Here is a 22,135-nt window from a genome sequence, read left to right on the forward strand (position 1 = left end):
TCAGACAAGCTTATGAACGCAGTCAAATAGAACAGCGGATGACCATGTTATGGAATGGTGCAGTACAAACAGGCACAGAGTCTGCAGCAGTTTGCAATCGCTGTTGCTAGCTCTATCACAAAATAGTATTTGTCCTCAAGTCACATGAAAATAATACATAGGCAGCAGCATTGACTCTCTGACTATGATAACACAACTATCATAACATATTAAATCACACAGGACAAATGTATCAGCATTAATATATAAAAAATATGAAAACTTTATTATTAGTTATTATATAATATTATTATATTACCAGTTTATTGATGCAGAGTCAAATAGAAATGTAGATCTCTACAGTAGCTCTAGAACTATAGCCCTCCGCTCCGCCGCAGGGAGGAGCTCCTGCTGCGGCTCCTGTGGCGCTCCTGCGCGGGCGGAGCTCCTCCTGCGCTCCTCCTGCGGCAGAGCTTTACAGCTAATAGCCATCAATACCACAATCTGCACTACTGGCATTGGAGTCAGATTCTGAGACTGAGTCATCAGAATCTACATATTCAACATTCTGGTCTTCTTCTAATGCACGTTTTTTCCAGACATTTTGACTTGGTTGCCGAGTACGAACTGTTGAACTATTCCACAGATGTATTGCTGGGTCAGGGTTGTAGTCTTTAATTTCTGAACTGTCTAATCTTATACAAATTAAATCAGTCACGGCAGTATCTGTAAGGCGGCTTCTCCAATCGGTTTTTGCTATTTTCACAAAGTAAAATCTTCTTTCACATTCAGACGAATGTGCAGGAATGCTCAAAACTAAGTCCACGAGAAGAAGAAAGTTACGAGCAACGTGGCCAACGTGATCTTTTGCCACGAAAGCACTTTTGATAGCGCTTTTCCACCATATTTGCCATAAATCCTCGCTTTCAATGCATTCCATTCTACCAGCGCTTCAGACACAACATCCTCAACATCTGGACTAGCTGCATTTTGTAACCTCTCTCTGTAGTGGCGTAGTAATTATGTTATATCTTCATCAGCAAAATCTCTCCAATCATGAGATGGCCAAGTCTTCAGATTGACGAAGCCGGTCCAATTGAAGTGTTCATTCACCACACTTGAACTAAATCGTATGACCAGTGCTGCAACCAGCTGATCAACGATGGGGCCAAATCGTTCTACAGTAGTGTTGTCTGTAACTTGAAGGTCAATCCCTTGGAAATCACCGTTTTGCAACAGTTCTGTCAACTTTGGACCAGCTATCTCTTTTAGTTTTTTAAGGCTAGCGATCGTCATCTCCAGGAACCCGTTGACATCAGAAATGTTAAAGTCAGTCATCTGAAACTGGAGTGATGTCTTCTTGAGATGGGTCAGGATATCAGTCACCATTGCAGTATTTTTGATGAACGTGGGGCTATTAAACAGGTGAAGGAACCCTTGGCCTTAGCTGACTGATCCGCTGAATGGGTATTCACTTGAAGCTCACCCAAGTGCTGTAGTAGAGCAGGGTAAATCTTCCACATGGTTTGTATTGCATGATGGGTATGGGGAATCCATCATGTACCGCACACACGAGTTGGGAATCCAGTGACATGCAGGGCTTCAGCAGCAACCTTCAACATACTCCTGTTAAGCGCACTGTCTTGGTAGAAGAAATACAAACTCTCTAGCAGCTTGGTAATTTTGAGTTTAGAGTTGCAGCTTTTCAATACATCCTTAAAGGGACAGTAGCAGGACGGACGCAAGCTCATGCGATTCTACAAGCTACATCTGACTCTGTCAGATGAGCTAACAAAGAAAATAAACTATAATACCTCAATGACTAGCACATCTTGACTGGCATCACCAGAACCTGGTATGCCATATAGAAAGGCATCGGATGAGTGATTAGTTTGGTGTAGTTTGAGCCAGAGTGGGAGCATGGGATAATCCTTCAATGCTGCTCGAAACATCACGTGATCATCTAAAAAAGAATTTTCCAGTGCCTTAATATATTTCAACAAACTATCATATTGGTTACAATTCTTTTACAGTTATAGATACTGAATTTTACCTGCACAAACAGATAAAATATTGTTAGATAATATGTATGTTTGACAATGTTAATACTAGCACTCATAATTTTGCTTTCACAATCAGCGCTCTGCAACCAGTGTATGATAGGTATAGGGTACTACTACTAATTCTTATTCTAAATCCTTTTCCTATGTTACACCAAATAGTCAATATATGTTGGCCAATGTTTATTTGCATATATAATTCTGCAAAATTAGGACAGATTGGGAGATTGCCTACTTTGGACCTAAACGCCTTTTTTATTAACACACTTCCAATTATGAAATGGAAGTCATTTGCACAATATTATTCACATTACGGCATTTCCCCTCTCAAATGTTTTTTATTAAATGCATTAGTTTCGTAACATGGGCTATTTTTATAGCATATTATAGAAACTAGATAAAAAGTAATTATGAGTGAAAATTGTATTGAATCACCATTGTTAATGCAGCTGTTCATACCTACAGTATTACTCAGTATTTATAACAGCGTCAATCTATTAATAATTCATTGGAATAGTTCAAAACTGCCAGTCTGATAAGAGGAATATCTAGGCATATGCCTTGTGCATTTAATCTAATCTACTATTACAGTCGTCAATTTTAGATTAAAAGTATTCTTTAATTACTACATGTATGATAATTAAAAATTCATACCTGCTGATGCGAAACGTGTTTTTTCAACTTTGTAAACGAATAGCTGCTTTGAGGTTGCCTCTTCGACGTTGCGCGCTCCATCTGGTGACCTGTGCAACATTAGCACACCTAGAGTAGAGTAAAAGCAACACAAGAATAAAATACAAATACTGAAACCATCTGTGAGATATAATGAAAGTGTCAATGACACTGTAGTCCACCACAAATAACGTTTTTATAATATTCAGATTTATGCACTGCCTAAAAGCGGAGCTCCCGATGTGTAACGTGTAAGATTGAGAGGATACGCTTATTCCACGTAGCTGCTATATACCACGTGACAATGGTGTTTCCCTGCCCATAACACAACTATTTTAGGTTCATCTAATATAGTAAATAGTAATATAGTAATCTCTTAATTAAGTCGGTCGCTACATTTTATGTGCATAGCACCCTTACCTATTTTGAAATGGAATGAACCAGTTACTGGAAATATAATAATAACTAGTCTAGACTCTAGACTACAGTCTACAGTCACGACACGCGCTGCTACAGCTATTGTCTCTGCATGCCTGTACAACGCGTTACTTCGGTGATGGCACCAGCCCTCAAATCGAATAGGTTCAATCACAATTTTATTCAAAGGATAATAATACTTTATTCACCAAAAACTAGGATAATACTTTTGTGCTACTTTTTCATTTAATGAAAGAATGTTTGGATTACATACAGTATATATAGCCTATATGGATTAGACTTAGGAGTGATTGGATTTATTATACTCCAGTGACGGAATGAAGAAGGTAGGTCAACATGACCCATTGTATGGTATGATTATTGTATTTTAGACATGCAGGGGGACATGTTAACTAGACTAGGGTCCAACAAACTCACCTGTACTATCAGTAATTGCTTGTACATTAATGGACGGGTAACGCTTCAGATTAATGTAGGCAGGTTCGTCATTGACGGGGCGCTGAATTCTGACGTGTTTTTCCTGTCAATAGCCCCTACCACCCCGGGAAATCCAGCGTGTTTATGGAAGCCTTCCTTCTGCTTTGCAATTTTGCTATCACTAGCAGGCCACTTGATGAATATGTTTCTTTTCCCGTACAGAGATTCTGTGACATCCTTTATAATTCTCGATACGGTTGCTTTCGAAACTTTTAAAGTGTCCCCAATTTCGTTCATGAACGCTCCAGTCGCGTAAAAACGTAGAGCTATCAGAAGTTGTACAATCGCCGGAATCGCGCATGAACGTTTCGTCGGCCTCTGTAAATTGTCTTTCACTATATCATGAAGAAATGATATTCTTCTCTTCCCGAAGCGGTACCTCTGCCTTAACTCCTCGTCATTCAATGTATTTATAAAATCGTATCGATGTCTATATTGCCTCATATTTCTCTCATTCATACGCTCGTAAATAATTGCGGCCTCTATGTTGTTTTTTAGCATAGCAACTAATCATGATTAGTGGATGTAATCATGCTCCTGAGTAGAATTAAATATTGTGATTAACTTAATCATGATTAACTTTAATTATGCTTCGTGAAACAGTCACTTCAACTTAAGTAAGAGAAGTTAATCATGATTAAATACTTAAGTACGCTTCGTGAAACCGGCCCCAGGTATTGAAATGTGGTATCCCCCCCAAAGATCTGGTATCCTGGATTTTTTGGATAGTAATTTCAACAATGTTGGTATCCAAAATCTTGAAATATGCAATAATAGCATTTGAAAATTATTAATATGTAATGTAATTATTATATAAAAACATGAAAACAGATTCACAGATATGCTCAGACAAGCTTATGAACGCAGTCAAATAGAACAGCGGATGACCATGTTATGGAATGGTGCAGTACAAACAGGCACAGAGTCTGCAGCAGTTTGCAATCGCTGTTGCTAGCTCTATCACAAAATAGTATTTGTCCTCAAGTCACATGAAAATAATACATAGGCAGCAGCATTGACTCTCTGACTAATGATAGAACCAACTATGCATAACATATTAAATCTACACAGGACAAATGTATCAGCATTAAATATAATAAAAATTGAAAACTTTATTATTAGTTATTATATAATATATATTATATTACCAGTTTATTGATGCGCAGAGTCAAATAGAAATGTAGATCTCTACAGTAGCTCTAAGAAACTATAGCCCTCCGCTCCGCCGCAGGGAGGAGCTCGCTGCTGCGGCTCCTGTGGCGCTCTTGCCGCGGCGAGCTCCTCCTGCGCTCCTCCTGCGGCAGAGCTTTACAGCTAATAGCCATCATAGCCACAATCTGCACTACTGGCATTGGAGTCAGATTCTGAGACGAGTCATCAGAATCTACAGTATTCAACATTCTGGTCTTCTTCTAATGCACGTTTTTTCCAGACATTTTGACTTGTTGCGAGTACAAACTGTTGAACTATTCCACAGATGTATTGCTGGGTCAGGTTGTAGTCTTATAATTTCTGAACTGTCCTAATCTTATACAAATTAATATCGTCACGCACGTATCTGTAAGGCGGGCTTCTCCAATCGGTTTTTGCTATTTTCACAAAGTAAAATCTTCTTTCACATTCAGACGAATGTGCAGGAATGCTCAAAACTAAGTCCACGAGAAGAAGAAAGTTTACGAGCAACGTGCCACAGTGATCTTTTGCCACCGAAAGCACTTTTGATAGCGCTTTTCCACCATATTTGCCATAAATCCTCGCTTTCAATGCATTCCATTCTACGCAGAGCGGCTTCAGACCACAACTCTCACATCTGGACTAGCTGCATTTTGTAACCTCTCTCTGTAGTGGCGTAGTAATTATGTTATATCTTCATCAGCAAAATCTCTCCAATCATCGAGATGGCCAAGTCTTCAAGAGTTGACGAAGCCGGTCCAATTGAAGTGTTCATTCACCAGCACTTGAAACTAAATCGTATGAACCAGTGCTGCAACCAGCTGATCAACGATGGGCCAAATCGTTCTACAGTAGTGTTGTCTGTAACTTGAAGTCAATCCCTTGGAAATCACCGTTTTGCAACAGTTCTGTCAACTTTGGACCAGCTATCTTTTTAGTTTTTTAAGGTAGCGATCGTCATCTCCAGGAAACCCGTTGACATCAGAATGTTAAAGTCAGTCATTCTGAACTGGAGTGATGTCCTTCTTGAGATGGGTCAGGATTATCAGTCACCTATTGCAGTATTTTTGATGAAACGTGGGGCTATTAAACAGGTGAAGAACCTTGGCCTTAGCTGACTGATCCGCTGAATGGGTATTCACTTGAAGAGCTCACCCAAGGCTGTAGTAAGAAGGGTAAATCTTCCACATGGTTTGTATGCATGATGGGTATGGGGAAATCCATCATGTACGCACACACGGAGTTTGGGTCCAGATGAGACGGATACTAGAGAAGGCGTTGCCGAGTAGAGTGATCCCAAGTTGCGCTGAAGCGCAGACTTTCCGCAGGCAGATTCCCGCGGCAGGCGCACCGACCGGATACTCCTAGCGACAGTGCAGCGCTGCAGCTGATGGATCCGTGCGCCGAATGAATTGGCGGCGCGACGATCCATAGCTGCCAGCGAACGAAGTGCGCAATTTAGTGCGCGGACAGCAGAGGGTAGACATTTGGGCAGCGTCAACAGTGTTGACTTGCTATAAAAACTGTAACGCGAGTAATCTTGTTTTCGTAACGCGAGGCTGGTGTGACGCGAAATTCACGAAGCACTGTCGAAATTCTACATGTCGCCGACCTTGCCAGTAAATGCAAAACGGCTGTCACAATCACGAAACACCTACCGGCGCCTTCCGCCCCAACGCTGCAAGAGGGGGGGGGGGGGGGGGTTGGGGGGGGGGTCGTTTTGCACGTTCCAATGGGCGAGGCTCGCTCCGAGGTGAACAGAGCTGTGCGCCGCCTGCCCGCCGCCTATAGCCCAATAGACTGGCACTCATCTCGCTCAGCACGCTCTCGCCTTATGCTTTAGTCACTCAATGGCTAATCGAGTGGGAGCGAGTCCTAGTATATATAGCCTTGTTGCACTCGCAACCTTCTGAAAGAGAGTAGGCTATACTAGAAAACATGAACAATTTCGTAGTAAGAGATAGATTTCGTATTTGTTAGCAATTATTATTTGTTATTGAACGCTTCCAAAGTGCTGTGGTGTAGTATATGCCCAGGGGTAATTCTAGACCCTCGCAAAGAGCGTTTCGTGTGCTAGTCGTATAGTAGTCTAAGTAGTACTAGTGTTCAAGGAGTAGAGGAAGCCTGGCTCCCAATACTTATATGGGCCCCCATGGTATGGGCATGGCCATAAAACCAATGTCATTGTAATAGTACAATCTAAATATAATATAAATCTAGGTATATCCAATGCTAATATAATATTATCATCAATATGAATAGGTTAGGTTATGGTTAGCGGTCGTCATAGGCTAGTACTAAGCCGCTTACATTAACTGCTCGCTGCAGACGAACGCTCGAACGCCCAGATAACCGCAGCGCCAGTTTAATGTTAAGGCCGGCTATATACTAGAGCTAGGTGTCGTCATTAATAGTAGAGTTAGTTACATACTACGTAACGAGAGTTAGTCATTATTACTATTACTATTAGCTCCTGCGTCCTAGGTAGTTACTAGTACTAGGTACTAGTAAGTGCTGGTAATCTAGTAGTACTCAGCTACTTACGAGTATGAGTAGTAGAGTGCGCGGTCGGGTAACAACGCATCTTTTGCGGCACCGCCAATCTTGTAGCACGGTCTCTAGTGCGCTAGTCGCTCAGTCTAAACGAACTGATGATCAGTGTGTGCTGTACGTGCGGCTGATCTTCCTGCCCACCGTGGCGTAATATCGCAAAATACGCGCAAACGGGCTAAGAGTCTGCAGAGATGATGCGAGCGCGGGGTCAACAGGTTCATAAGGAGAAGGATAGGATGGCTACGATAATAAAAACGCGGACGTGACGATTCGCCCCTGCCGTGTCGCAGATTGACTGGTACGCCGACGTTCATCTACGCCAAGTATCTCTCGCTAACATCTAAAAGTTAAGGTAACCAGAGCGTTCAAAACTCTCCACGGCGGCAGTCTAAAGCCTAATTGCCGTTGTTTCTGTGCAAAGTTCCTGCGAACATCCTCCTCGAAGAGAGACTCGTCGCCCCATCTATGGAGCGATCGTAACGCAGAATAAATTCAACGGGCGTGTAATTAAAGAATTCGAGAATCCCTTTTCTCCAACAACAACTAACCGCCAACCAAAAAAAGCTCCCAATTATCGACCATTTGAGTTATTCCGCTACCCCGTCCATTAATCCCAAGGCCTCTGTGCACAGCGCCCCACCGACTCCTGATTGACCGATAACCCACCCCGATTTTTTATCATAACCATGGAAATGTTTCTAAATGGGGAGCAGCGAGTTAGATAATGAAATGGCGCCACAAGTGCGCGAGAAGCGTTCGCGCGATTATTGCTGCGGAACGTCCAGTAAGAAGACGCGCATAAACACACGCAATTCTATGCACTTCCCAACCAGGGTGATGGTCAGTACGACATGAAAAACTTGAGGTACGCTCGTAGTGACAGATTAATAGCGTTGGCCCTGCAATTTTGTACTGCGACACTGAAAGTGTAGAACAAAACAATATTTTTCGGCCAAAGTTTACATACTTTTCATGCGTCCAAGCTTCACAAAGTAGCATGTGCAGGATGGCATTTAACTCCAAGTATTCCATGAAACCAACATATATAGAGTGGTGTAGCATTAACAAAAAGCGGTGACTAGTACTACAATTAGGCAACGCATGAGAATGGGAAATCATGTTTAGCCTTCATCATCATCATTTCTCCATGAATCATCACGTTCGTGATGCCCAGTCGTTTTAACCGATTCGACAGAGGTGAGAGAAGCAACTGTTGTGCCCAAACTTGCATCTTCCACAAAAACTTGTAATATAGCAGTAACGCACAGATCAGTGAAGTTACCAGTAACTTGGCTATTATGTACGCAGTGTGTAGGTAGGCCTAATATATACTTCTGGTTCCAAAGCACTAAGACCAGCAGCTAACTGGACGGCGACAACGATTTCATAGGTTGTGCACAAACAAATGTTAAATGACACAATTAACAATAGTATCTTGCTAAAATAGGTTACTAATTTTTGTCAACGTCATTCCAATCAAATATAATTTCAATTCTATATCATGGGGCCTAGGAATTACCAATTTTCACAATTGCCAGTTAACTAATAATTAATACACCATCAAAATAATTTATTTCTTCCGCGATGTCGCATAAGTAATTGACAGCTTTCAAACATCTGAGTCATGCAATTCGTATGCATCCTATGGATTATGGTATCAATTTCCCGAATGAAGTAACTGAGCAAAATACGAAGAAAGGCATTTATAATGGTCGGAGTAAGAATGTATAGTTGTTACGTGTTACAATTGATTGCCACCGATAGCATTACAGTGGAAATTACACAATTTCCAAATGATAGTTTAGGGAATGTATCGTTTAATGGTACCAATTTCGCGTAACTGTTGTGTTCACAAATAGGCCCTGACACGATGACAGTTACTAAGTTAAGTGAGTTTACAACTATAATAATAATTGGCATAATTAACACATGCTCAACAATTGTCAGAAGAACATTGTTGATGGTCAGCGTAAAATGCAATGAACAGTTACAAATAGTAATACATCCGAAATATATCATATTATCCATGTGGCTTTACCTGCACGATCGGTGTCCATTGTTACACATTGGCCCACGACATGCCAAATCGACCAAAATGACGACAGACAAACCAATGAATACGGAAGAAACGTACCCGCCGAAATCCTCCGTCAACCAGACTGCCAGACGTCAAGTAGGCCCGAACAACCGGCAATTATCACCGAATCTTCCATATAACTATTATTTACAAGTTACTAGTTAACGCAGCTAACGTCTGAAAAACAACATGAATTAAAACCATTTGTGAGCTTTGCTCCAATTATCCACTCAAGTCAACAACAACACTATAATGTAATCTTACACTAACCGCAACATTGATTCATCGCTCTGTAACAAACAGGCTAGTTTCCATCTCAGTTTCTCTTCGCACTTCGCTCTTCCATATTACAACACCCTTACTAAGACTACACACGCTTTATGAAAACTCCATCATAGATGCCCATCTCACCCAGCCTCTACGAGTGCGGCAATCTCATTTCCGTAACATTTACTTTGCGCTTAGTTAGTGTAGGCGTGTTGAACTGTCAACCGGGGAGGCAGTCTAAGTTTAGACCGCCGAGCACACGCGAACCCCGAAAATGCCCTAAGCCAACGCTATCCTTACCGCCTCGTTGCCCCCCTATATCGTTATCGTCTAAGCTCAGCAAGTCAACGCTATTCATTAGCTATTGTTACAAGTGACAAAAAAACTCCGTTATTACAGCAAAAAAGCGCGCCTAGTAACGCGAACAAAGAATTGGCAGCTTTTCTAGCGCAGGCTCTACCTAACTGGTTAGTGCGATCCGTCGTGGAATGGCGCAGAACTGCCGATCAGAGCGAAAAGCCGGCTTCCTGCTCTCCTGAAAGGACCGGCGATACTCTGCGTTGGGTAAAAGGCCAGCGATGTTGAGTAAGTGCGCCACTACGTGGCGTTTTGAGCGCTTCGCGCGGACATTAATCCGCTGCAGATCGTCCAGTGACATGCAGGGCTTCAGCAGCAACCTTCAACATACTCCTGTTAAGCGCACTGTCTTGTTAGAAGAAATACAAACTCTCTACGGAGCTTGGTAATTTGAGTTTAGAGTTGCAGCTTTTCAATACATCCTTAAAGGGACAGTAGCCTCTAGGATTTTACTGCATACAACTGTACTTACTGTATAACAAATCGTCTATACCCACACGTATTTGTTACAGATACCTAATTTAATTGTTATAATTAATTACACATCAACGCTACGAATTTGAACGGCGCCATGACACCGCGACGGTGCTGCCACTCGAAAAAAGTTGCATATTTTACAATTTATTTTGCACGTTACAGACCGAGGGCTAATCACAAAAGTGCAATTATATTTTATACCTAAATGCTATTTAACCGACCGATATTCATTTAGGGCAAATTTATTCATATTATAACTGAAACTATATGTCGTTTATAAGATATTACAATCCTTTTTGCTTTTAAATGAATAAATAGAAACACCACGCGTCTGTGGCCCTTGGCTGGAAAGTTTTGCGCACTTATCAGAATCGTGCGCTTTAAGTGGCGCCACCGTCGTTGTAATCAAACTGTAGTCGTTAGTTTTAAAACATTAAAAAAATTTTTTTCTAATGGTGATTGAACCATGAAACTTTTTATGTAGCGTAATTATAACCTAAATTAGCTGAAAATAACCCTAGAACCTAGAGTAAACTCTCTCTTTAAATGAAAGTTCAAGACGATGTGCCATGCAATGAACTGATGTCAGCAATGGTTGCTTTTTTTAAGTCTCACGCCAATTGGCATACAGATTCGGGTCCGAAATGCCCCCATACTCCTTTAGAGTCCGTTTGATTAGTTGCATAATATTTCCTGCATTCGCTTTTGCAATGTTTTGGAAAGCCAAATACTTGGTGTTGACTTTTCCCTGGTTACAGTATCTGACATACATGATCTCGGCTTCTGTTACTGACGAATCAGTGGATCCGTCGGACATCGCGCTATAAAATGGTGTTGCATTCAGTTCTTTTGACATATTAATGCGTTCATTCTCAGCAATGTAGGTAACAAATTTCCGTGCAGCCCTGTCATGTCGGTACGTTTCACCCAGATCCATTCCGTTAGCCTCTTCTAGGTCACATATCCAGGTATAGTCAGTGAATGCTTTACCTTTTTTCGCAATGGAGAGAGATTCTGAACAGTTTTTGTAATTTCCCAAACTCTGTCATTCAAACTCTTTAAAGCTTTTTCTGCCGGATTTGTACCTGGAACTGCAGATTCTGCCCTTTTCTTACCAAAACACTTTTTGTGCCCTTCACCAGGGTCTCCAACCCTGTGAACTCCAAATGTGGAATGAAATTGATGGACAAGGTGGCGAAATTAACCTTGGCTACCGCAAGCAGGCCCGTGTGCCGTAGGCATGCCAGTGCTAGGGGGGTCTGGGGCCATCCCCCACAAGAAAATTTTGAAATATTTAAGCCATTTTTCTGCAATCTGAGGCATACTGTGGGCCATATTCTCATGTCTAATGACACTATCTCAACCCTAGACTCAACCCTACAAGTTAGGCAAAAAAAAACCTGGGTTTCCTATTTCATGCTGAATAAAAATAGGTAGGGTAGGTAGGCTTTAACTTTTTTTTTCCAAATCTTTTTTTTTGTAATTGGTATTAGAAACTTACAGACAGATGTCGCCAATTACCATAAATGGCGCATGGCTTGACTAAACAGAGGTAATATAAAGACTCAGGTTGAGATTGTCATGCTTTGAGCTAGCCAGTGGCATCTATCACGCACAGACAAGTAAGTATTTAAAACATAGTATTATGTACGTTTATATATTATGCATTAAAGACTGAAAATATATGTAGTTATTTGTTGTGTTGTGTTCAATTCTCTTGTAGCACCACCCCGATGTTTGGCAAAGTGTGTACAATAGATTATATCTCTTGTAGACCACGACAAGGGATATCTCACCAAATCGCCAAAAACACTCGAGTATAGAGAACAGATTTTATAGTTGTGTGAACAAGCAACTATAGAAATACTCGATGAACACACACTCAGTGTGACCCAAGTAATAATGAATCTACCTAGTTGCTGTAATATGATGCACTAGCCAATTCTCTGACTCTAGTGCTGTCTTTGTTTGTACAATTCAACATTGATGTGTTCACAGTATATATTTGATCTGACAGCAACAGAATAGAAGAAGAAGAAGAATCTTTATTTACAATCATGGACCCTCTATGAGCCATACAAAATCACATGGGGAGAGCTTACTCTCCCGAACTATGACCGGGCGACCGAGCTATTAAATGATTCTGATTGTGATGGCCACCCGCGGTTACATACATTTTAGGTATTAAACAAACAACATCTGTCAGTGCAATGTGACATGAATAGTACTGCAGCTATTAAAATAAAGACAACTACTGATGCTCTCGCATAAATCCATTTCACAAATACACACGCACTCTCACACACTTGCCCACACGCGCACCTACTTTCTGTATACACACTCTTATTTACTGTTCACATATGCACACACACACATGTACGGCACATATTTAATAAAGCATCGACATAAGCAGAATGACTAGATTATAGAAAGTGACCAGATTATATATTTATACTAACAAAAGATGCACGTACACACACATAAACTCGCATGCAAACACGCACGTACACACATACACGCACAATCACACATACAGGCATATGCCAAACATCTACATGAAACTATATTTATAGAAGTACTGTAATTCTTGAAAAGTCTCTATCCCACTCCTCAAGGCTAGGTGATCTTGATATTGCAACAAATATGATATAAACTCCTACACAAATACTGTGGGCTTCATATTATAAACTTGAAAAACCACATCAGAATTGATGTTTATAGAATAATGTCTGAACCATGTAGCTGCTGTTTTCAACTCTTACTGATAGTATCAACTGTCTCTGAAAACTTCTGTATATATATCAAATGTCAATATATACTTGGTGTCTCTATGAAATCAAGTTGGATCAATCCTGACATTGAAATACAGTTTGTCTCAACTGTCTCTGTAAACTTGCAAACACGTATATTAAAATTAATACATACACACCTTCGTAAAATTCACAATTACTGTAGGCTTTGTAACTTGAATATTTATATATTACCACATCATATTTGAAGTAAAGTCTGAAACTCTGAAAGTCTGAACTATGCAGCTACTGCATTCAACTCTTGTTCTTATTGTTGGCCTCAACTGTCTATGCAAACTCACAAAATCGTATAGTACATACACCCTGTATGAAATTGCAATATATCCCTGAGTTTTCTCCCTCGGAGATGCACAAGAGATAAAACCCTCGTATCCAGACGGTTTCTATTGTGGACAGATATCACCGTCAACCCACTGCTTTGTGCCACATGTCCACACAAGATAACACCATGGGACATGGATTTCATCTACATGAATTTGACATTGCAGCTCTATTTGCCATATGGTCGCTGTACAATGACATTTTTCCCCTCGTGTCGACAGCTTTCACAAGTTGGCAATACAGTCTTATATTTCCACCTCAGATCTTGGTCCACGATTCCTTCCAGAACACCACAGTGGCAGCACATGTCTGCTTGACTGAGCCCACTGCCATAATAGGGTATCTCAAGTGGCGATGCACATGCAAGTGATCCTCTAGTCATCACTTTCTGAAAGAGGGAGTTTGTTGGTGGCAGGAGAGCAGCACCACATGTGTAGTCAAACTGACTCATGCTGGTAACGAGTGAGACTCTCTGTCTGTATAAAAGACTATTCTTGCAATATATCACTTGGTTTCTCACATTCAACGCAGCTCACAAGGAGCCGCGCTGTCTGCACAGAGCACTTGTCAGAGGACATAAATGGAGCTTCAATAATTCGCGACGTAGAATCCGGTACTGTCTCTTCAATGGTACTTGTCCCTTCCGGAACATGTGCAGTGTCTCTTTCAGGCACTTCTGGAGCAGGCACCACTGTAGGAGCTCTTTGTGCTTTTTTGCCCTTCGCAGGTATTTTCAGTGATGGCCGGTCTTCTTCTGTAGTTTCTGTGTCTTTTTCGGTGTCGTACCGCTTGTAGTGTAGTCTGTCGTCAGGATCAAGAACTGGATCGGGGAGCCACTGAAGATCCTCCGGTGGAGATTGAGGTGCCAAACAGCAGTTTCTGTCGCCACATTTCCTTATTTGGAAACTGTAGTGGCGAGAACGGCAGTGTGCGGTCAGCCACTCATTGTAAGATTTGATCTTCTGTGTATGTGTTTTCTGCAGTCGGTCTACGTTTAGGTCTGGAAAGAGTTCACGAAGATGGCGTTTCAAGACATCTATTTCAAGATCTGAAACCAGATCCATTACTTGGAAAGGATCGTCCTTCAACTTCAGACGACTGAACCTGTTGCGAACAACTGACTGTACTGGCTCGATTGACTCTGCCCATCCCGCTTTGATGTCGTCTTTTCCTTCAGCTACCTGCCGAATGCCATTCGTGGAATTGCAGGACTTCAGCTTGGCCTCAACTTCTTTGCTGGCTGGTTGACGTTCTAAAGACACATTTTGAAGCCCCAATTTCAGGATACTTATAACACGCTCTGCTGGGTTAGTCCAGCTTTGACCCGGCGCACATCTGGCCAGGACCAGAAGGTCCAGGTCCAACTCTTTAAACAGACACATTTGTGCGCACTTCACACTCCAAGTTGTTTCTTTGGTCGGTTCCGCCATCTGTGAATTTCATCAGAATTTTGGGGGCGTCTGCCTTCTGAAGAATTTTGATCTGTGAAGCAGCGTGTCTAAATGGTGACGAAGCCTGAAACACGCTGTCATTGACAATGGTCGTCACCACACCCCGCACGAATGACTTATCAACGCTTTCAGGAATGGTACAGTTCAGAGTCACTGATGGGGTCAATGACCCCTTGGTCATGTCATGATCCATTGCAGTTAGAGTAGTTGATGTGGAAGCGATGCTGGCTTTACCCCTCACTCCGGTTGACACAGCCAATCCTGGTTCCCCAAAGGGAGGGAACCTTTGCTTTATCGTCGCAAAACAATAAAGCAAGTTTTCCCTTTAGGCGAATTGCCATTTCCTTCAGATATTTTAGCTGGGCCTGACAGAAATGCTCATCCTGGTGGGCTGATCGTAGTTGTCTCCTTTGTATCTTGTACTGTACATCGATCTTTGAAGTGAAATTCAATGCCGCATGTGTGTAGGGGTTTCTGGGAGCAAATTGCAGTCGTACCAAGCTTTTTGATGGTATGAGTGTTCCATCCGGGCACAGTGCTGTGGCTTGCAAGATCATATCTGGAAGGGAAATGAACTGTGATAAATGGGCAGTGTTGTGTGATAGCAAGATCCAAGATGGCTGCGCTAGGTGTTGATCGATTATCTATGTGCTGTCTATATTTTGTCCTCTCTTTAGTCAATATATGGTTATTCTATCTATACTGTGAGTTCAATCTATCCCTCCTGATCTAGTCTACTGCTCCTGTGAGTTACACACCCCCGAAACCTCCACACTAATATAACGTGTTACAAAAATTCGAAGCGACGAGCGGCGATTCTTCCAGCGCCATTTCTGTAGACCTGTGACGTACGCATTCCCAATGCGCATAGCGTTCGGCTAACTTTGACTCCAAGATCGAATGTATCATTGGATGTCTTCTGTCAGTCGTGACGTCATGACGAAGTTAGCCGAACAGTTCCAGGATAGCGGAGAAAGGTTCGTGTTCAGAATAAACCCAGTTTGGAAGTTATAGTCTCTGAAAACGCACCAGCAAACCGCCCTGAGTGATTCACTCAGGGGTTCCATCACACAAAAGGATACGCTCACGTTGTAACCCTATCCTGTGTTTGGTTACATATTGTATATAGGCTAAACTGCGTTTGCCATATAGGTGCGGGCGGACATACGGGAACTTTGCCACATCCGGGACTTTTTAACCTAGCAACCAGCTGTGCCGGTGAAAACAACAGCGTGTCTCCGTGAGCTTACACACGCAATACCCCATTTCCAAACTAAAAGCATATTAATTTCCTTGCATATATGCCGAAAACATGTGTAGTAGTAGGTTGTCACAATCATATATATTGCACAAATAAGAAAAGATATTTTTTTGATCTGCCAAAATGACATAAAGCCCACCGCACACGCTGTAGAACGCGCTGCGCCATGGCGTGGGCGCATGCAAAATGCGCAGCGTCTGCCGAGTGGCTGTGTAAAGTTCCACACCATCTCTATGTAACCGACCAATAGCAGGAGGTCAAGCGAGTCACGTGATCTAAACATGGCAGCACCCTGCGGGATGGTTGGAGAAGTTTAGCTAGTGGAGAAATTCATTGAATTATGGCCGGACTATCCGTGTTTATACGATGTATCACCTGTAGAATTCAAAGATAAGGACCCCCCGCCCCACCCCGCCCTTGCCTCTTCAATATCCAACTTCTCGACCATACTGTACGGTTAATTGCTCGCCGCCGACGCCGCATCAATAAAATTAACAGCGTTCCTACTTCATCCATATCCACGACTCCGCAGGGCGATGCCATATTGAAACCGTGTGACTCGCTTCACAGTGGGCACACGACGTCGTTTCAACGTTGTTTCAATATAATATATTGGTCGAAACTACGTCATGACGTCGATTAAAGGCTAGGCTTCCGACTCGGCTTGCAGTCAAATGCTTGCGGTCAAACGATTAAACGCTTGCGGTTTCAGCGCGGCATTGATTGATGTACAGGGGGTGGGGCATTGTTTAAGTCGCATTCATTGAATATGTAGGGGGTGACCACCACTGGGATGAGCCTGAGGGCGACAGTAAAACTCTTTCTTGGAATTGTGGGAAAGCTGCAAAAGGGTTGTAGCCTGCTTTGCCACTCAATTACATATAAACCCTGTCGCCCTAGAAAACTTAGATTTTGCAAAATCTTGGCAACATTTTTGCGAGCCGCCAATTTTTCCTCTTGATGGGTTTTCGACATGATTTCTCCAATATTGTTATACACTTTAGTTAATATAACGACAGCGTCCGCTGCTATTAGATGACAAGTGGATTTTTCGTGGCTTTTAAAGCAATCCAGCCCCCTTTTCCAATTCCTGAAACCATATTTGAAGAAAGCAGCCTCTTTGTTTCGAGCTGTAAACAATTTTCTTTCTTTCTCAGCTCTAACACATAAATGGCATAAGACTGAGTTGTTATGTTCTACATAGTGCAACCAAGGATAAGTGTCAAACCAAGATGGTTGAAATCTTCGCTTCTTTTTCCAATATAGTCTGGGCTCAAATGTAATATTTCTTGGTTGGTTTGGCTCGTTAGGAATATCTGGTATAGTGTCAGGGATGGATGCTGCAGATGCTTCCTCTTCAGTGGTCGAGGTAATTGAAATGTGGTTAGCATCAAGTGGTCTTCTTGTTGTTTTTACAGGAGGTAGTGTTGGTGGTGCCTGCTTCTTCTTTGACTTTGTTTTCATAAAGGATGCTAGACTTGACTGAACTTTGCCCCGTTTTTAGCTCACCTCGACATTGTCAAGCTGAGCTATTGCCATGGGTCGTCGTCCGTCGTACGTCCGTCCGTCCGATAACTCAGGAACCGTTGGACCCACATGTTTGAAATTGGGTATAGTTGTTACTGCTATGCTTCCATATTAAACGTCCTATTTTGAAGCACGCCAGGCGACGTACTTTCGAGCCATGGCAATTTTTTGGCAAAAAATGGGAATTGCCATTAGTCAGTTCAGGTTCAACGGATTTTGCTCATTTTTGGTATGTGAATGAATAAGGGCTAGGGGTTTTGATATTTAAAAAAAAAATTATGCAAATTAGGTAGGGTTTAGCAGTTATATAGCATATTATATAGACATAAACAGTCTGTGGTGTCACACTCGTCTGGTTCGTTTTACAAGATTTCATTGACAATATCTTTAATGCAAAATTTGTATTTCCTCTCCACCCTGCCGATAAAACGTCTATATTAGAGTAAAGATTTACAAAACATGTCGGAACGCAGCATAACCTATTTATTTCAACCGCCATCGCTACAAAGCAGGTATAGCGCCATCTACTGTCACAAATTGTGATTCATTTTGGTTTATAAATTATTATTGTGATATACAGATGGCAATCGTTTCTATAATGTTCGTCGATGGTTGCTCAATTAAAACGGACTTCTTCTTACTCACTCATTTGTGTCCTTTTTGTGGTGAGCTACAGTGTCATTGACACTTTCATTTAAGTGTTGCTTCTGGAGGGGTGGGGCTCCTTTCTAAATCAACATCCACAGGTGATGGTGGCTGAGAGACAGCTTCCGAAGGGGTGGGGCTCCTTTCTAAATCAACATCCACAGGTGATGGTGGCTGAGAGACAGCTTCCGAAGGGGTGGGGCTCCTTTCTAAATCAACATCCACAGGTGATGGTGGCTGAGAGACAGCTTCTGGAGGGGAGGGGCTCCTTTCTAAATCAACATTGACCCTTGAAGGCTGTTGAGAGACATTTTTATTCTTCTGACCCCTTATGTCCCCAGATTGTCCAGTCTGCATTCTGGTCACTGTAGTGTTTAAAAATAATCAAATAATCAAAATTAAACTCGAAAGGAATCAAACTCTTGTAGTATGTTTAACTATGTATATATCTATTTTATTTCACAACACCATGCTGCCATTGTAAGTGCAATAATTATTTGACCTATACAGCCATAAATTGGAAATGATAATGGTTCATAAACAGGAGGATCCAAATGGGCAATTCCATTCAGGGTGACCAAAATTGCCCAAACTAATATTTCATCTCCTGCTTTTATTTTTAATGCTATCTCAACAAAATTTAGCAGAAGTGATTAGTTTTTTATGCTCTATCCATCCATGACAAAAAAAATGTTGAATAGATGTCGGAACTCAAGATATGGAACCATCAATAAAAATGTCATTCACAAAGTCTTTATTAAATGGTACACCCGTAACGTGGAATAACCCCTATACTGATACTGCCTACCTACCTGTTGCTGTTGAAGTTTTGTTGCCAACAGAAACTTCGGCATAAGTAGCAGGACGTCTTGCAGGAGTTTGTGAAATGCTGTATTTCATCGAACAAGAAGATGCATCGGAAGCATTATGCTACTTTTTTATATATGTTTACAGTAATTGACTAATAGTAAGAAATAGTTACACAAATATCAAAGACTGTTAATTAAGTGGGTTCTAAGTCGTGATGCACAGTAGTTCTTACGTGTCCAGGGCAATAGCAATTTGGAAAGATCTTCTGACTTCAAACTCAATTTCTCCCGGAGCTTTTCCCATCGAGGAAACTGATCGCCAAAACTCATTCGGAACCCTTTCCGACTCACATAGCTCTGCTTGGACCAAAAACGTCTTCTCTTCTTCTCTGAACTCCAAAGTACACGCCCTACTGCTTTCATGGTTGTTTGATTTGTGCTAGCCAAGCTCGCGGCTCACCCACTCACAAATACACACTACGCTGCGCCTCACGGCGTACGGCCTGGGCGTACGGCCAGCGAGAATGCTTATCACACTCAAATAGATGCCCCTTTGTTTTAATTATGTGCACTTGTTTGAAGACGCCATTGTGATTTTGAGAGTCGGCATACGATAAAATTTATTGCTGGTATGATGTGGTCAAATCAAGTTTTCTATGCTATAACTGCCTAAAATCATGTAGTTTTGAATGTTCGTATAATCAGTGATATTTCCACTGTCAGGTGAGACTATATTCGGCTATATTTAGTTTTTCTGAGTCAAAACAGTAACTGTTCTGTACTGAAATATTAGTATTTATCTGAAGTGAAAACCATGGGGCCGTTGTCAGAAACAAAATTAGTCGCAACATTAGTCTTACCATTAACTTCCACTCGTAAACCGTTGACAGAAACATCGTAACATGTTGCGAGAACGAAAAATCCTCGCAAATATCCTCGATAACATTACGAGAGCCCAGACCCTCTGCCGTAACTTTCCTAATTCTCGTAAGTTGACTCGAGGAAGACAAAATGGCGATGATAGTAAGACGCAGAAGAGCACAAGTAAACGTTATTTACACACGACAACCTAATTTAATTAGAAAAGATACTGCTGAGTACATGGCGGATCTCACTGAGGCGACGTGTCGCGAACGTTTTCGCGTTACGCGTAATACCGTGTTCCGGTTAACCGAAATGTTTTCCGAGATGCTACAACGACAAACTAGGCGACACTGCGCATTGGCCCCAATTTTGCAGGTAAGTTTCGTTTGTTTTTTTAATTATTTAACATTTCAATTGATCTAAGAATGTTTAGGGCTCATGTCAGTTTTGTACAGGGATTTCGGCGCACACACGAATATTTCCGCACAGACAATTTTCTGTGACAACGTAAACATTACTCGATGCGAGTGCATTGATGCCTTGCATTGATGCGACGCCATAGCTCAGCTGCTTGATTGCGATTTCAATCGCTTATTTGTTTCCTTTATTTACGCTTGTTTAGTCTAATTAGTTATCTAGCTTGTCCGTCTTATTATATAGCATTAGTGATACTAATACTTGCGTAGTTTGAACATTGTGCCTACATTTATTATTAAATATTATTAGTACTACTACTAGTAGTACTAGTACTAGTACTGTCAGCCTAGGCTACTCAGCCTACTGTACTAAGGTAGTACTAGTAATAAAATAGGCTTAGCCTCATTGGAAGTGGACATTGGCAGTATGGCTATATTATGCAGTAAAACTCTCATAAGTCGTCATATTCTAACTCGTCGCAATTTGTATAAGTCGCCATGGAAGTGAAAGTCCCCGATTTTCTCTCATAGTAAATCCATTGGAATACGAATAGCCCCGTCTAAGTCATCATGCGCGTCATGCAATCTCTCCATTCGTCTTGGCCACAAGTTCCTCTTCTCGCTTAACACTACGTTGGCGAGAAGTTCCTACGACATGTAACAATCAGAGAGCCTGGGTCTAATCAGAGAGCCTACATTTATTAAAACTAAATGACGCGAGAGATTGGCGTAGCAACTTACAGTATGCTTGGTCGCCATTAGACTTGTAACATGTCTCTATATATTGTAATGTTTAGTATGCATAGCACGAGAAGGCGTAAGAACATTAGGTAAACACATTATCTTATTCACGCACGGCGCGGCAGAACCACGCGCCGACCCTTTACCGCCAGACACACACATATCCATACGCGTAAGAAAACAGCGCAACATATGATATATGACACCCTTCTCTGAGAGAAGATGCTACACACCTGAATAACTGTTTCAGTAAAATTGTAACACAACTAAATTGTACTGCCCTAGTGCCGCTTGCACCAGATGTCTGACCGCACACTATCCAAGATACTAAATGGCCACTACTCTTACCAACAAATACATGTGTGAATTGTTTGTGTTTACAGTCCGTAGTAACAAATGGAATTAAGTAACAGAACAAAGTTACACAAAATTGTCTACATGACTTGCTTGAATACATGAACACAACTTGCTTCAATGTCACAAACTCAAATTTCTTGTGGTGGTTTTACAGTTCGACCTGATTTAGTTCTGTATGCATCGATTCCTCTTTCTCTGGAACAAACTGCGCCATGACTTCATCGCGGCCTCTGGTTCTGGTCGAAACGAACATGTTTTTTGGGGCGGTGCGGTCAGCTGCGTGTTTGGTTGTTGATTGGACCTCAGTGTCCAACGACTCGGGGTTAACACGAGATGTCAGATTGAAGTTCTCACCGGTCTCGCGGATAGAACGTCGGTTCCTCCTGAGTACAGTCCCGAGTTC

At 41.7% G+C, this 22,135-nt stretch overlaps 2 protein-coding genes across 2 annotated transcripts in view; both read right to left on the minus strand.

Moving 5' to 3' along the window:
* Nucleotides 1–2,795, minus strand: part of LOC106816713 (alpha-sarcoglycan-like) — a 17,184-nt gene extending 14,389 nt beyond the window's left edge. Inside the window, exons 1-2 of the mRNA XM_014821333.1 lie at nt 2,694–2,795; nt 1,794–1,942 (exon numbers count right to left, since the gene is read on the minus strand). Of these exons, the coding sequence (XP_014676819.1) occupies nt 1,794–1,942; nt 2,694–2,793 (249 nt within the window). The 5' untranslated portion in view covers nt 2,794–2,795. The remainder of the gene's footprint in view (nt 1–1,793; nt 1,943–2,693) is intronic.
* Nucleotides 2,796–12,555: 9,760 nt separating this feature from the next.
* On the minus strand, nt 12,556–20,248 carry LOC106816715. The gene is made up of 2 exons (XM_014821334.1): nt 20,215–20,248; nt 12,556–15,671 (listed from the first exon to the last, which is right to left on the minus strand). The coding sequence occupies exon 2, from the start codon at nt 15,089–15,091 to the stop codon at nt 14,150–14,152; it is 942 nt and encodes a 313-aa protein (XP_014676820.1). The 5' UTR covers nt 15,092–15,671; nt 20,215–20,248; the 3' UTR covers nt 12,556–14,149.
* Nucleotides 20,249–22,135: the final 1,887 nt, after the last annotated feature.

This window comes from Priapulus caudatus, unplaced genomic scaffold (genome assembly GCF_000485595.1).
Source record: "Priapulus caudatus unplaced genomic scaffold, Priapulus_caudatus-5.0.1 Scaffold1461, whole genome shotgun sequence".
Classification (NCBI taxonomy): domain Eukaryota; kingdom Metazoa; phylum Priapulida; class Priapulimorpha; order Priapulimorphida; family Priapulidae; genus Priapulus; species Priapulus caudatus.

Coding starts and splice junctions, on each gene's coding strand:
- LOC106816715 (XM_014821334.1), bottom strand. CDS start 15,091: ATGGCGGAACCGACCAAAGAAACAACTTGGAGTGTGAAGTGCGCACAA.